General features: G+C 46.2%; 1 protein-coding gene across 1 annotated transcript in view; it reads left to right on the top strand.

The window, feature by feature from the left end:
• The window catches only part of CPVL (carboxypeptidase vitellogenic like), a 151,193-nt gene extending 149,538 nt beyond the window's left edge, over positions 1-1,655 (top strand). Inside the window, 1 exon segment of the mRNA XM_068238669.1 lies at positions 1,480-1,655. Within this exon segment, the coding sequence (XP_068094770.1) occupies positions 1,480-1,584 (105 nt within the window). The 3' untranslated portion in view covers positions 1,585-1,655.
• Positions 1,656-14,383: the final 12,728 nt, after the last annotated feature.

Raw genomic sequence — 14,383 nt, 5'->3', positions numbered from 1 at the left:
GGAGCAGCTGACCAAAAATGAATTAAATTAGTACATTGCAAGGAAATGAACAGCGCTACTTAAAAACAGATAAGTGCCTACCTGCAAGAGAGTGCAAGCCCCACTTGTGGGGTAAAATACACACCTAGCATACACATGACCTGTCTACCACTGAAGGATGTTGGTTTCCTATAACAGCTTGCATGCAACTTGTTTAGTACTCGTCCATCCCACTGCGGAGAAGTCATCCTTGATGGGAGGGGACCGAACACTAACTAAATCCTAACCTATGTATATGCATAGCCTGTTATAGGAAACCAACATCCTTCAGTGATAGACACTCTCTTGCAGGTAGGCACTTATCTGTTTTTAAGTAGCGCTGTTCATTTCCTTGCTATAGTTATTCTTTACAAAAAAAAAAAAAAAAAAACTTTAGTAAACTAGTATTGTTGATTACAAAAAAAGTTTACGGCCATCAGAAGTCTGATGCTGTACCTTCTCTGGTCTGGATATGTGTTACAAGTGGGACAACATTCACCTTGTAACACTTAATAACGTACATGGTACATATATAACAGAGCCCAAAATATAGGGATCCAATATGTAATGTTATAACCGAAATCCTTAGAATTCGGACTTTCTGCATAAGGACTTATGTTATCTATGTTCGCTATCATAATATGACATATTGGATTTTTATTTTGTGGTGTTTGAAGCGCACCACCAGGGCTGTTATCAGTTGTTGAACCTTCTACCCAAGTGGTTTATTGTGTCGGCGCAGCATAAATCTCTCCAAAATATAGGGAGCCTAGCTGTAATCACTTGTCCTAAGGATGTGTCCCATTCAACATACAGCATGTTGTTGTTTTGTTTTTTTTGGAGGGGGGGGGGGGGGGGGGCAGTTGTTGGTGGTTTTTTGAATAGCAAGAGACCTTTGTCTTTGTTCAGCTCTGTGCTACTGCACTCACCTTCAATGCAAACAGTGACAATTGATGTCTGCAGACACACTCTTTACTGACCACTATGACCTGAAATACTCAAACATCAGATCACTTTGGCAGATCTGGTTTGTAAAATGCCTGGTGGTATTGAAACCCTGAATCTCTGGACAATGAAATATGTGATGTTTGCTAGTCCCTTCCATAGTTGGTTCTGCTCCTTTAATTGTTTCTGAGCCGTGTGATTGGCTGTTGAGGTGTTGCATCACAGTAATTTAATGACCGGGCTCGGGAGGTGGTAATGGCTGGTTCCTGCTTGACTTGAATGGTACCTGATTACACAGACCTTGTGTTCACTGTAAAGCTGTGTAACATTTTTTAGTCCATTTATGTATACCTACAAAAGTCATTATATTCTAATAGCTCCGCTATTTTCCTGGATCTGCACATCTGCCTCTGGTTTGTCAGGACTTCTTTGATGTATGATATATAAAGGATGCTGCAGCCACCTACACAGACGGATATTACAGTGTGTGTGATTATTATTCTTCCTGTTTTTTAGGTTATTGTGAGAGGAGGAGGCCACATCCTTCCATATGACCAGCCGGAAAGATCGTTTGTGCTGATTGACAGATTTATAAGTAACTGCAAGGACTTCAACTGCTAGAAGCCTGTTTGAGTTATCACCCAATGGTGCTTCGTAACAAATACAATCTTAATAAAGTTTCTAAAAAAACATTTATATTGTGATGTTTATTTCATTGCTGAGCTGAATCATATTGGATTGATGGATCACAGTAAAAATTGACTTCATCACTATGGGGCATGAACTGTTTTGTGCAACATGTCTCCTCACTCCACATCTTTAAGAGCCTGAGCCCAGTACAGTTGTGTCCGCTTTTCAGTTACACATCAGTGTTACAGATGCTGAAAAGCGGACAGAAGTGGACACCATTGCGTTCGTGGAGCCCGGCCCTTAAAGAACCTGGAGTTGCTGGATGGCCAGTGAGCAGGGGGTGGGGGGATATGTCTCAATCAGGAGCTCACTACTGCACACCACCTGTAGCTGCCGTCCACTTTTCCAAAGCACAGTAGTGCAATGGAGCAGTTTAAGCTAGCTCCTCCAAGACTGCATCTGCAGCTCTTTTCTGCAATTGACTGCTGTCACTCCCTGGGACCTGCAGGAAGTCTCGCGATACTTAAAGGGAACTGAGCACCCTTTTTAGCACCCAGGGCATCTCAATAGCACATTAAAATGCATGCTAACAATGTGGCTCAATAATAAAAAAACTTCAATTTTATCTCTCCTTTTTAATATTTTAAAGTTTAGCAGGGGCTATTATTACCCTACTTCAGGGGACTGCAGAAATGTCACGCAGATGAGGACTGATGTAACCCCTTTTTTTGCACACACTAGAGAACAAACCAAAGCTTTCATCAGTGGTTTTGGGGGGGGGGGGGGGGGAAGACGAGGGGGGAGGCACTATGCTTCAGAGAGTTTAGAGAAGTCATACATGCTATCTTTACACCTGCCCCTGGATCATTAGGGACAGCTAGAAGGGAAGGGGGCAGACATGGCGGCTCCTATGGCAGAGACTAAAGAAACTGCAGGAAAAAAATGGTGCTTGGTTTCCTTTTAGAAGCAAGGTCAGAAGGATGTCTGCAGCCAGCTGCTGTGAAGAGTGAACAGGGTGTTTTGTGCAAGTAATTTTAACTGGCTCTTGTGCTCTACACTGGGGGGGGGGGGGGGGGGTGTGAGTCAATCCTATGGCAGCATGCAGTATTTTTCAGTGGCCAAAATTGTGGCTGGGGATGAGGATGTTATTCCAGCTACAGGGGATGGTGGCCACAGCTATGGTAAGATGGTTGATCATGTGACTGTGCTTCCTGAGGGGTAGCAGTAGTGCTGTCAGAATGGCTGAATTTGTTAGTACTCCAGGGCAAGTCGCTGAGGTAATGTATTACACAAGTTATCTAGCCTTCAGTCTGTGCACCAAATGACTATTTCCTGTTTGAACACATAAAGAAGCCCTTGCATGGTCACCAGCCACAAGTGTGCTACAAGGAATTGGGTTTGTAGATTCCCAAAGTTTGTGCAATAAGGACATTACTGAAAAGATGGCAACGGTGACAGTGAAAAACTATTTTCGGTTTTATCAGATCCTCATATGTATTGATTTTTCCGCACTTCAGTGAACCTTCCGACATTGGTGGTTTCAATCGAGCGGTGCATCCATTATGTACATCCATAATAAAGCCAGACAGCAGTACTGTACATTTCCCGAGCTATATAGCTTCTCATTTTATATAGTTTTTCTTGAATTTTTTTGTGTTTTTTTTTTTTCCTAATTACAAATTATTTAATACTGTAGGCGTCACATGGCATTGCAACACATTTCTGCAAGTCCCATTCATTAGACATTTATTTTTGTCCACAGAGCTCCCGTTTCCCTGACTGTTTACTTGTCCTCATGAACTCTGCATAGTGAGGTTGCATTCTTTCCTCAGACATAAATTGTCGTTTTCATTGGAAAAGCAGCATGTGTGCAGCCATGCTGGCCTTCCTACTGCCTGGCACTGTGAGGAGGACTGGATTGGACAGAAGTTCCATCAGTATTTTTATGATCTTTCATGTGGTTCACAAAATGTTTTTGCATACATGAGAAGGCTTGGGTAAAGGGTAATCTATGACATATGATCCCAAATAACTTTGTAACTTTTCGGATTAATAACGTTTTTGTCCTGTTTAAAAATCTGACATTTTCAAAAGTGATCAAATTAAAGCATACCATACAATTTTTTTTTTTTAAATATCTGTTCAATTTAAACTGAAACATTTCAAAAATATGACCAATGTACCATACACCTATGTTCTATTTTCCTCCAATGATGATAAATATGATTGGAAACTCTGACAAAATTGCTAGGGTGTGTATATCAATAAATGGACATAAATCTAACATACACCATACAATCTTTAGAAAGATTGAATAAAAATATATGGCATTCCAGATTGATAAAAATCGAAGAAATCGGGAAATCCGATCGGATTTTTCAGTTGAACAAAAAAAAGCTTTCGATTTTTTTTTCGGGAAATACGATTGTTTTTATCGAATTGCTGTAAAATCGGATCATTTTATTGTATTGTGTGTGGCCACCTTTAAGCCCCGTCTACACGGGGAGATGTTGTGGCGATCGGCGGCCTGTTGCGCGTCCCCGCCGCGTCCCCGCCGCATTTGATTCCCTGCTCGTCCCCGCCGGCGCCGCTTATCTCCCGCACGATTCCCTGCCATTGTCCCCTCGCGGGGATCGAGCAGGGAATCGGCGGTGCGGAGATCCGTCCTGTCGGATCTTATCAATCGAGCCGCATCAGCGGCTCGATTGATAAGGAGCATCGCGGCCGCATCTACTCGTGTAGATGCGGCTTTAGATTGATGCAGTATAGAGCTGCACAGTGACAAACCCATTCTTTATGCAAACGATATAAAACCATGCAGAGTGGAATATTCAGACAATTCCAGTCTGGATTCTAAAGATGTTCCTAGCAGAATTTGGAGTGCAGTGTGGTGTATCAATCATTGTGTCCCAGTCTGTATTATAGTCAGGAAATCGGTTGCAGGGCAGTTTCTAGGCTAAATTGCACCCGGGGTGAGGGTGTAAAAATTGCACGCGCGTGCGTGCAAATGTTATTTGTGATGCAGTATTTATCCCCCCAGTATAGTTGAGCCAGGTATTGGTGCCCCCAGTATAGGCTCTTATAGCATTAATAAAGCACACTTGTCTCCTATTTGAACCCTTCAGCCCATGGCATGAAGTGGGTAATATGGCTCTGTGATGTAGGACTGGGTCAATCAATTGTTAAACCTGAGGTGAGAGGGACATGGATATAAATATGGCAGCTACCATAGGTCTAAGGGCCCTTTTCAACTTGAGCCGCACACGTCTGCGAGATGCGTGGCGGCACTTCCGAATCTGCGGATACGCAGACGAATCACATCAACCGTGCCATGCACGGCTATGGGATTTGCACCAATTTGGATTGAAATGCCGGCCGAATCGCTAACGCAAGCAAATCGGCCGGCGGTGCCATTGTTGCCTATGGAAGAGTTTGCTCTCCCTTTATGCTGGGACCCTATAGGGGCCCCAAAGGGACATGTTCGGGGTTCGGCCCGAACATGCCGAATATCGGGGGCATGTTCGGCCGAACCCCCCCCGAACCCGAACATCTGGATGTTCGCCCATCACTAGTCAAGGGCTGCTGCGCATGTGCAGCTCGGCTGCGTACGCGTCCCCTGGAGTATAGCGCAATCAGTGGTGTGTGCGAGGCCCAGCTGCACATGCGCAGAAGCCCGAGGCTGAATGGAGGGGCCTAAGAGGATGGTGAGGGACTCAGTGCTGCTCATGGGTCTGGAGCAAGCCTCGGGTAAGTATAAAATGGCGATCGTGAACCATCTCAGAATCACTTTAAAGTTTCTGCAGCAGTGCACCTCTAACTGTCTCCCCACCTCTCCTGAGCTGAACATATTTGGCCAGAAGCTGAGTCCATATTTGTATACAGCTGACACTCTCTAAAGATCTTTCGGGGCGACAATAGGTTCTTTTGTTGATCTACATCCTTCTGCATTTTATTGCCGGTAGAGAAAGAGATCAATAGCACTATACATAATGATCAACATTTACACTACAGGCCATCCATCTGTGTTATGAAGTATCTGCCATAAACGGCTGAAGCCTTTCATGCTCACAGGCTTACAAATAAGTAAATCCGCCATACCACTGATAAGTATGGTCCAGCACAGATAAAAGGTTTTGTCTTTCCAGTTTTGATCTTTAGAAATGCCATACACATTTGGTGTACAGATATCTGCCTCAGTACAAGCATGGAAATGCAAAACAGCTGTCGGGCTGGATTGTTTGTATGTCTGTGCCGATACTGAGGATGGCATTGGATGGATGGAGTGTTACCTGCATGTTCTACCTAAAAGCATAGAAAATAATGGAGTCTGTCTCTGCTCAGCACAGTTTATACAAAAAGTGGAGAATTGAAATGGTTTAGTAATAATACAGGTATGCTGCCTTATTTGCTGGTTCAAATCGCCTTTAAAGGACAACTGAAGCGAGAGGGGTATGGACGTTGCCATATTTATTTCCTTTTAAGCAATACTGGTTGCCTGGCAGTCCTGCTGATCCTCTGCCTCTAATACTTTTAGCCACAGACCCTGAACAAGCAAGTTTCTGACATTATTGTCAGATCTGACAAGATTAGCTGTGTGCTTGTTTCTGGTGTTATTCAGACACTGCTGCAGCCAAATAGACCAGCAGGACTGCCAGGCAACTGGTATTGCTTAAAATAAATATGGCAGCCTCCATATACCGTTCACTACAGTGGTACACTACAACCTCATTGGCGGTAAACCCGAGCTAGGGTCGGGGTGGAAAACCACAGCTCAGAGCAGTAATCCCAACCTGTGCTCGGGGTAGCTGCCGGAGGCTGAATGCAGAGCAATGCGTGCAGCGGGCATTTCTGCATACCTCCCAGGGGATCCCGATGTCGGCCGCCATCCTTCTTCCGCTCCTGCGTGGCTCTGCTTCCTGATGAGATTGCCGACTGTCGTCATGATGACAGCCAGCAATCTCACTTTAGAGTTGCAGCGCTACCCGGAGGATGGAGGGAGAACTGGAGCCAGGAAGGTGAGTGGTTGTGAAACTGTTGCAGATTATCCTGGCAGCATGATTTTTTCCAGGTTTTAGGATCTAAAATGGTACAAAAAAATTGCACCGCTTTTAGATCCTAAAATCCGGAAAGAATCATAACACCAAGTGGGTTAAAGTCTGCATTTAGGTGCGTGTTAGAGTCAGTCTAGGGTGAAATGAAAGTATTAGACTGGGGGCACACTTGTTTGAATCTTGAGCATTTTGCCGCGCATGGCCACAAATAAGCAAAATTCCACTGGACACGTCCATGGCCTGCTCAGGAATCAGGGGCAAACCCAGGATTTTCAAGGGGGGGGGGATTCCTGAAAGGTCTCCTCAGCTATGCACAATACAGTATGATAATATGGTAGTACATCATGCTGGGTACACATTTCCCATCCAACAGGATCTGACAATTATTTCCTAAATGTCCAATTTTCTCCCGATCGACAACAGGATCGTTCAGGAGCAGTTTGGATACAGATAATGAGGACAGCCAACATTAATGAAGGGGGAAGTGAAGCATTCACACAGCAGGGCACAGGGCTGTGCTCATACCTGACTCTGTTAAGTTCCCCAGAGCTGCTCCATGCTCTGTACACACGCTGCTGCTACATCTAAAGTCAACTGCAGCAGGGAAAGAAAGGGGGCAGTGCTGTGAGCTGCAGGATATCTGCAGATATTCTGGTGTCTCAACTTGTGCCTGTCCCCGGCACCGGCCCTAGTCTGAGGGGGGATTCTGGGCAGCTGTAATCCCCCCCCCCCCTGCGTTTGCCTATGGGAATCGCACGTCGTTCGCTTTTGTTTGGTATTTTTTACCCACAATTTTAACCTCCTTAGCGGTAACCCCGTGTGTGACACGGGGTAAGCCGCCGGAGGGTGCCGCTCAGGCCCTGCTGGGCCGATTTTAAATAATTTTTTTTTTGCTGGACGCAGCTAGCACTTTGCTAGCTGCGCCAGCACCCCGATCGTCGCCGCTATTCGTTGCGGCGCATGGTCCCCCCCAGACCCCGTGCGCTGCCTGACCAATCAGTGCCAGGCAGCACCGAGGGGTGGATCTGGAGTCCCAATGACGTCCCGACGTCGCTGACGTCATCCTGCCCCGTCGCCATGACGGGGGAAGCCCTCCAGGAAATCCCGTTCTTTGAACGTGATTTCCCGATTGCCTATCGCCGGAGGCGATCGGCGGGGCTGGGGGGATGCCGCTGAGCAGCGGCTATCATGTAGCGAGCCCTAGGCTCGCTACATGATTTAAAAAAAAAAAAAACTGCTGCGCTGCCCCCTGGCGGAATGTTTCATACCGCCAAGGGGGTTAAAGCTCATGGCATTCTGCTTACTTCTGTGCGTTTCATTGCACCTGCGAGTGTGCTCCCAGCCTTAGACTAGGTTATGGTTAACAAATTGAGAGTGTTTAGGAATCATTCCAATGCTAAAGATTGGCTCACACCTTGTACAAGTTAGGTGGTTCTTGTTTGAGGCAGATGATCGGGGACGCCTCTGGCGAGAATCTAGTGTGTGTACAGCTGCCGGCCATTCCCTTTCATGCATCATCAGCGAGAGGTCTGTCCTATGGATCATCTGGCCCATTCACAAGCCAAAGGCATTGTGTTCCTTTTCACCCGCCAGCTTCAGGCCTGGAACCCACTAGAGCGTGTTTTTTGAGCATTTACGGAGCGCTTTCAGTCGCTAGTGAATTCCCTAAACGATCTACCAATGTAAATGGATGTGACAGATTCCACTACGGCGATTGCGATTAAAGGTACCCTGAGGTGTATAATCAAAAATTTCACTTACCTGGAGCTTCCTCCAGCCCACCGCAGGCCGCGAGGTCCCCCGGCGTCGTCCTGGCTCCTCTCCCGATTCCTCTGGCAGCTCTGTTACTGGTGACACCCGGGCCGAGTGTCAGGCCGTCTCTTCCTGGATCTGGACCCTCTGCTTCATCACGGCGGCTGGCATGACCGTCCTGGGCATGCAGGGTTTAGAGTTAGAAAACCGCACATGCGCAGGACTGTCACGCCCAGCCGCGTCCTGATCTAGGAAACGTTGACCCGACACCCGGCCTGGGTGTCGCCAGTAACGGAGCAGCCAGAGTGACACGGAGAGGAGCCAGGAAGACGCCGGGGAACCTCGCGGCCTACGGTGGGCTGGAGGAAGCCCCAGGTAAGCTAAATTTTTGATTACAGGTACTGTTTATGGTCCCTTTAAGCAAATCGCAATCGCAGGACATGCAGCATTTTGGGAGCGTTTCCATTCTAATGAATTGTATAGGAGCAAGGAAATCACTCCCAAAATCGCTTGCAAAACACTATCACAAATCTTTAGTGTTAGCGTTTTGCGCTTTCTAGTGGGTTCCAGGCCTCACGCTGCTCCATCATGCAGGGCTCTGTAGGCCTTCCACCACGGCAACAGAACATGGCGCTAGCCTACAGGCTAGTATTGTGTCTGTACAGAACTAGGCCTCAAAACTGTTGCCTGAGGGATCGAGTTCTGATCCCTCCGTGTGACAGTCCTCATAGGCTTTAGACTTTGTGCAGAAATTTAACTTTGAAGGCCAAAAGATACTGATTCCCACTACAAGAGCGTTTAAAACGCTAGAGTTTTTAAAAGCTCTTGCTAATGCAAATGCAAAATCACAACACTCCAGTGAGAACACACACATAGGATTACATAAGCAAGAGCTTTTAGGGCCCGTTCATACTTCCCGCTAATTGCCACAGCGCTAGATATTTTACCCTATGGCAGTGACCTCACTGCTGCAATTGGCGCAGATCGTGGGTGTTTCGCGATTAGCGCCAATCACAGAACATGTTACATGCAACATTTTGCCGTGATTCTAGCGATTGCGGTACAGTGCTTATAAAGCATTGTCCGCAATCGCTCTGAATCGCAGAAGTGTGAGCAGTGATTTTACAACGCTAAACGCGGTAAAATCACCTGTGCAAAACGGTAGCGCCAAGCGCTAGAGTAGAAAAAGCTCTTGTAGTGTGAACTAACTTTGATCTTCATTCTGATCTGTGCAGCAGGGCCGGGTCAAGGCGAGAGAAGCTCCAGCCTAGGGCGCAGTGCAGGAGGGGGCGCACAACTCACTCAGCTATCATTCCCCTATTGTGTTTGATACATGGCAGTGACTGCAAGCCAAATAACTAGAGATTAACCTTCCTGGCGGTAAGCCCGAGCTGAGCTCGGGCTATGCCGCGCAGGGAGCTATCTCAGCCCCTGGTGGGGCGATTTTCGTCATGTAAAGTGCTGTGCGCGCAGCTAGCATTTTGCTAGCTGCGCGCACAGCTCGATCGCCGCCGCTCTGCGGCGATCGCCCGCACGCAGCGGCAGAAGAGGGCCCCCCCCCCCGCCAGAGCCCTGCGCTGCCCGGACCAATGAGTTCCGGGCAGCGCTATGGGCTGGATCGAGTGCGCCTGACGTCAGGACGTCGGCTGACGTCCATGACGTCATGCCGATCGTCGCCATGGCGACAGGAGAAGCCAAACAGGGGAACGCGTTGTATATGCACTCCCCTGTTTGCCATTGATGCCGGCGACGATCGCACTAGAGGGCCACATGCGCCCTCTAGTGGTGTTTCATGTAGCTACCACTCTGGTAGCTTTACATGAAACCCAAAAAAAAAAAATTTTAAAAAATGATTTTTTTGCCAATTTGAAAAAAAAATTAACCGCCAAGGAGGTTAAGGTGTTGGAGGTAGTTTGGGGCCCCGGAGCGCCTCTTATGGTGTGTACACACTTGAAAGATCTTAGACCAATTTTACCACCTTCCATGTAGTATGAGAGCCATACTCTACACAGTCTATTCTATTGAGCTGAACTCCCCATCAGATAAAAATCTTTGCAAGATGCTGCACACAAATATTCTGTACACAACAATTCAACAGATCAGTATCTGCAAAAGATCCATTCCTGCAAAACACATTCATAGTCTATGATATCTGCAGATCCTCATACACACATTGTTTAAAGAGAAACTCAAAACCAAGAATTGAACTTTATCCCAATCAGTAGCTGATACCCCCTTTTTACATGAGAAATCTATTCCTTTTCACAAACAGACCATCAGGGGGTACTGTATGACTGATATTGTGGTGAAACCCCTCCCACAAAGAAATTCTGAGTACGTACTCTTGGCAGTTTCCGGTCTGTGAACCTTGTTGCATTGTGGGAAATAGCTGTTTACAGCTGTTTCCAACTGCCAAAAAAGAATGCAGCAGTTACATCACTTGCCAATAGTAAAAATGTCACCATGTGATAAATGTCAGTATGTAAATCAGGGATTTAAAAGATTTTACAATGGGCAAAAACTGATTAAATCATTTATACATAATTATTGTAAAAATTAAGACCTTTTTTATTACATTATTTTCACTGGAGTTTCTCTTTAACAGTTTCTCTGCATATCTGACAATCATCTGAAGATCCATCCTGGTGGATCTGATCTGCAGATGAATGTCTGTTAAACAAGGTGTGTTCACTTTGTTTAACTAATGTAATTTCCCCCTCTGGTGCCCCGTGTAAAGTGTATACATTACCTGTCCGCGGCCTACGCTTGTCCCCCGCTGGCTTCTGGGATTCCTCCACTGCATACACACGCGTCCCACGTGGTTTCCTAGTAAAGGCACCCATGTGTGACGTCACTAGTGCGCCCTTACCAGGAAACCATGTGGCGCATGCGTGTATGGAGAGGAGAATGCACCCGGAGCAGCGGGGGCCAAGCGGAGGCCACGAACAGGTAATGTATACTTTACAAGGGCACCGGGGGGGGGGGACATTTACATTAGGGAACACAGCTGCAAAGCGGCGGATGGTTTTGCCGATCGTCTGGAAATTGCTTGCTGTTCCCGCCGCGCACCCGACTAACCAACTTCGGCCCAAAATCTTTCAGCATGCGCGATTGACAATACAACCAATTTCCGTCCCGAAATTGGTTGCTTTATCGGTTGGGCATGCAATTGGCGGCACCGATTTTCATCCAATTCGATTATTATAGTCAAATTGGATGGTCAATCGGCCACCAAGTCGCCTGATATATGCCCCTTCATACTACATGGAGGTGGTACAATTGGTCAGTGATTGGCCAAACTGAAAGTGTGTACCAGGCTTATATGTCTCTGCACAGATAGCTGTATAGATTTGATATGCAAAGCACCATCTGATTAAAGATATAATTGTATTTATGCTTCCTGGCTTCCTTAATTGACCATTTGCAGAATGTCTCACCTTTGTTACTGTTCTCACCAGAGACCTTTATTCTCAATCTGCTGTTTCCTAATCACTTCTGGGGTAATATATTTTGCTTTTGATTAGCAAAACACCAGGTGTCTGATAACACTGTTAGCTTAGTTAGACTGCTTGTTTGTTTTGAGTGGTTTAAAATAAGCTAATGTCAAAGAAACAGCTCTTTAATCTGTTTATACTTGAGTTAATTTACCTATTTATTTTCTGCATTTGAAGGACTGAAATACAAGGACTCAACACTTTAAACTGTACAAGGAAATATTCACATCTTTATTGTCTCCCCAAAAAAGCTCACAATCTAATTGTTCACACTACAAGCTCGGAGCTAGTTGGGTTGGTGTACATTCAGGGCCCGTTTCCACTTGTGCGATGCGAATCGCGCGGTAAAAATTTGCATGCGGGTGTATGCGAATTTTCATGCGAATTCGCATGGATGACGATGTATGCGAATTTAACCATGGCAGTGCCTGTGTGCTTTTCCATTGATTCTGTGCGAATTCGCATGAAAATTTGCATACCAAAACCACATGTGAATTTCCTATTAAATACATTGTATGCGAATCGCGTAGTGGTATGCGAATTCTGAATGCTCTGCCGTGCAGATTTTTTTCTGCACAGAAAACCGCTCAGAAATCCTGACAAGTGGAAACCGTCCCATCCATTTGTATTGTCTATGCGAATCTGCATGCAGGAAACGCATGCAGATTCGCACAAGTGGAAATGGGCCCTCACACTCGAAGAACTGAAAAAAAATGCTGGTGTTGACTGCTGCTGTTAGGCTTCGTTCACATCTAAAATCGTAATCACAAGCGTTTTGCGATTTTGTGCGTCCCTCAGTGCCTTGGTCAGCCATCAGTTTGGAAGTCATCTTGGCAGAGCGCTGCCTGAAGGCATTTTTCTCCTATTTGCCCCGCCCACTCTGTCTCGGCACTCCTCCAAAATCCATAGCAACAGAATGCTTTAGCCTGGAGGCTAGTGACACATCTGCACAGCCTTGTCCCCTAATATCCCCACTGTTGCATAAAGGTGTCCATTGACAGTACATTATTTTACTCTGATGCGATCATTCCATTAGATTTTTATTATCAAATTGAACAGAAAACCACACAGTACGTGGAGAAAATCGACATAGAACGATTCTATGGTTGATTGGTATACCGAATTTTGGCAATAGGAATGTTGCATTTTAAGATCTTATCTAGAGAGAAGGTCCCCTAATCGACCCGTTTTGGGAACAAGTAATAATTGCCTCTCGATTACTTATGATCCCGCAAATCTGACCGGATGATCGCATCTGAGGAAAATATTGGACCATTAATGGGCACCTTTAGGGATGGAGTCCCAATCCCTGCCAGTGGGCAGTCCTCGTATGTTACATTTATAAACTCATACTACTGGTAGAGCAGAATGACATGTGCTGTTGCTATGGGGAGGGGAAGTAGGACGATGGGATGATGCACAAAGGAGAAGCTTCCAGAAAACACACATAAAAAAGAAGCTAAGCACCTCAAAAGGTGGCTATACATCTAGTGATGTATGGGCAGATCGACCAAGTGACAGACTCTCCAATCTGATAAAAAAGGCAATTCACAATCAATTGCAGAATGAAATATTTTGGGAATCAGCCATGTGCTACTGCCTAGACACAAGCCCCGGAATTGGGTGATGGGGGGCAGCGGCCAGGGTTCCGTCGCTCGTCCTGATATCACACGCCATTTCCACTGTGTACCCGATTGACCATGTCAGCCTGATATTTCCCAGCATGTCCATTCGATAAAGTCAGCCAATTTCAGTCCGAAATCGGTTGAATCGTGATCGAAGATTCTAGTTACAGCACTGATTTTCATCCAATTCAATAATTATCAAAATCGGATTGTCGATTGGCCGCAAAATCAGCAGATGTATAGCCACCTGAAGTCCTGTGACAGCTGTGGGCAAAACCAGGTTTTGAGTGACAGAACTTCTTTCAGGTAGAGGTGATTATGGGTCTGCAATAACGCTAATGTGCTGCTCCCAGCATCCTTCACAGGACCACCTGGGGGAGCTCCATTCCTCCCCTCATACAGTACAGAGTTATGAGTGGAAACACAGCTGAGCTCAGTATGTAATAACACCAGCATGCAAACTAACTGTCTTGCTGCAGGAGAGGTTTTTGCAGTCTACAAAGTATCACTTGGCTCAGTCTCCTCCTTTGTTCTGAGTGGCACGTTGTTGCCTATAGTCCTCTGTCTGGTAGTTCCCTCACATGTGCTGGATGTTTCCTCCTCCCACCAGCAGCTCTGAGCTGCCTCCCCAGGATCCTCTTTCCTAGACTGCACTCTCTGGGGAGCCCGTGTGGGAAGCACGTATTTCCGCCTCTTTCTCCGATGCTCTAAACTTCTCTGGCTCAGGATTCTTCTCTCCGAGTCCTAAACAAAAGGAGCTGCGAGGCTTGGATTTCTTGGAGCGGCTGTGTAGAGGGCTCAGGCTATTGCACAGATCACATGGCCACCTGGATTCCTGGCTGAACTTCAGCAAACTTGGAAGGATTTT

This window comes from Hyperolius riggenbachi, chromosome 5 (genome assembly GCF_040937935.1).
Source record: "Hyperolius riggenbachi isolate aHypRig1 chromosome 5, aHypRig1.pri, whole genome shotgun sequence".
Taxonomy (NCBI): domain Eukaryota; kingdom Metazoa; phylum Chordata; class Amphibia; order Anura; family Hyperoliidae; genus Hyperolius; species Hyperolius riggenbachi.
Note: the sequence above shows the minus strand (reverse complement) of the source record. Positions and strands in the feature narration are given on the sequence as shown.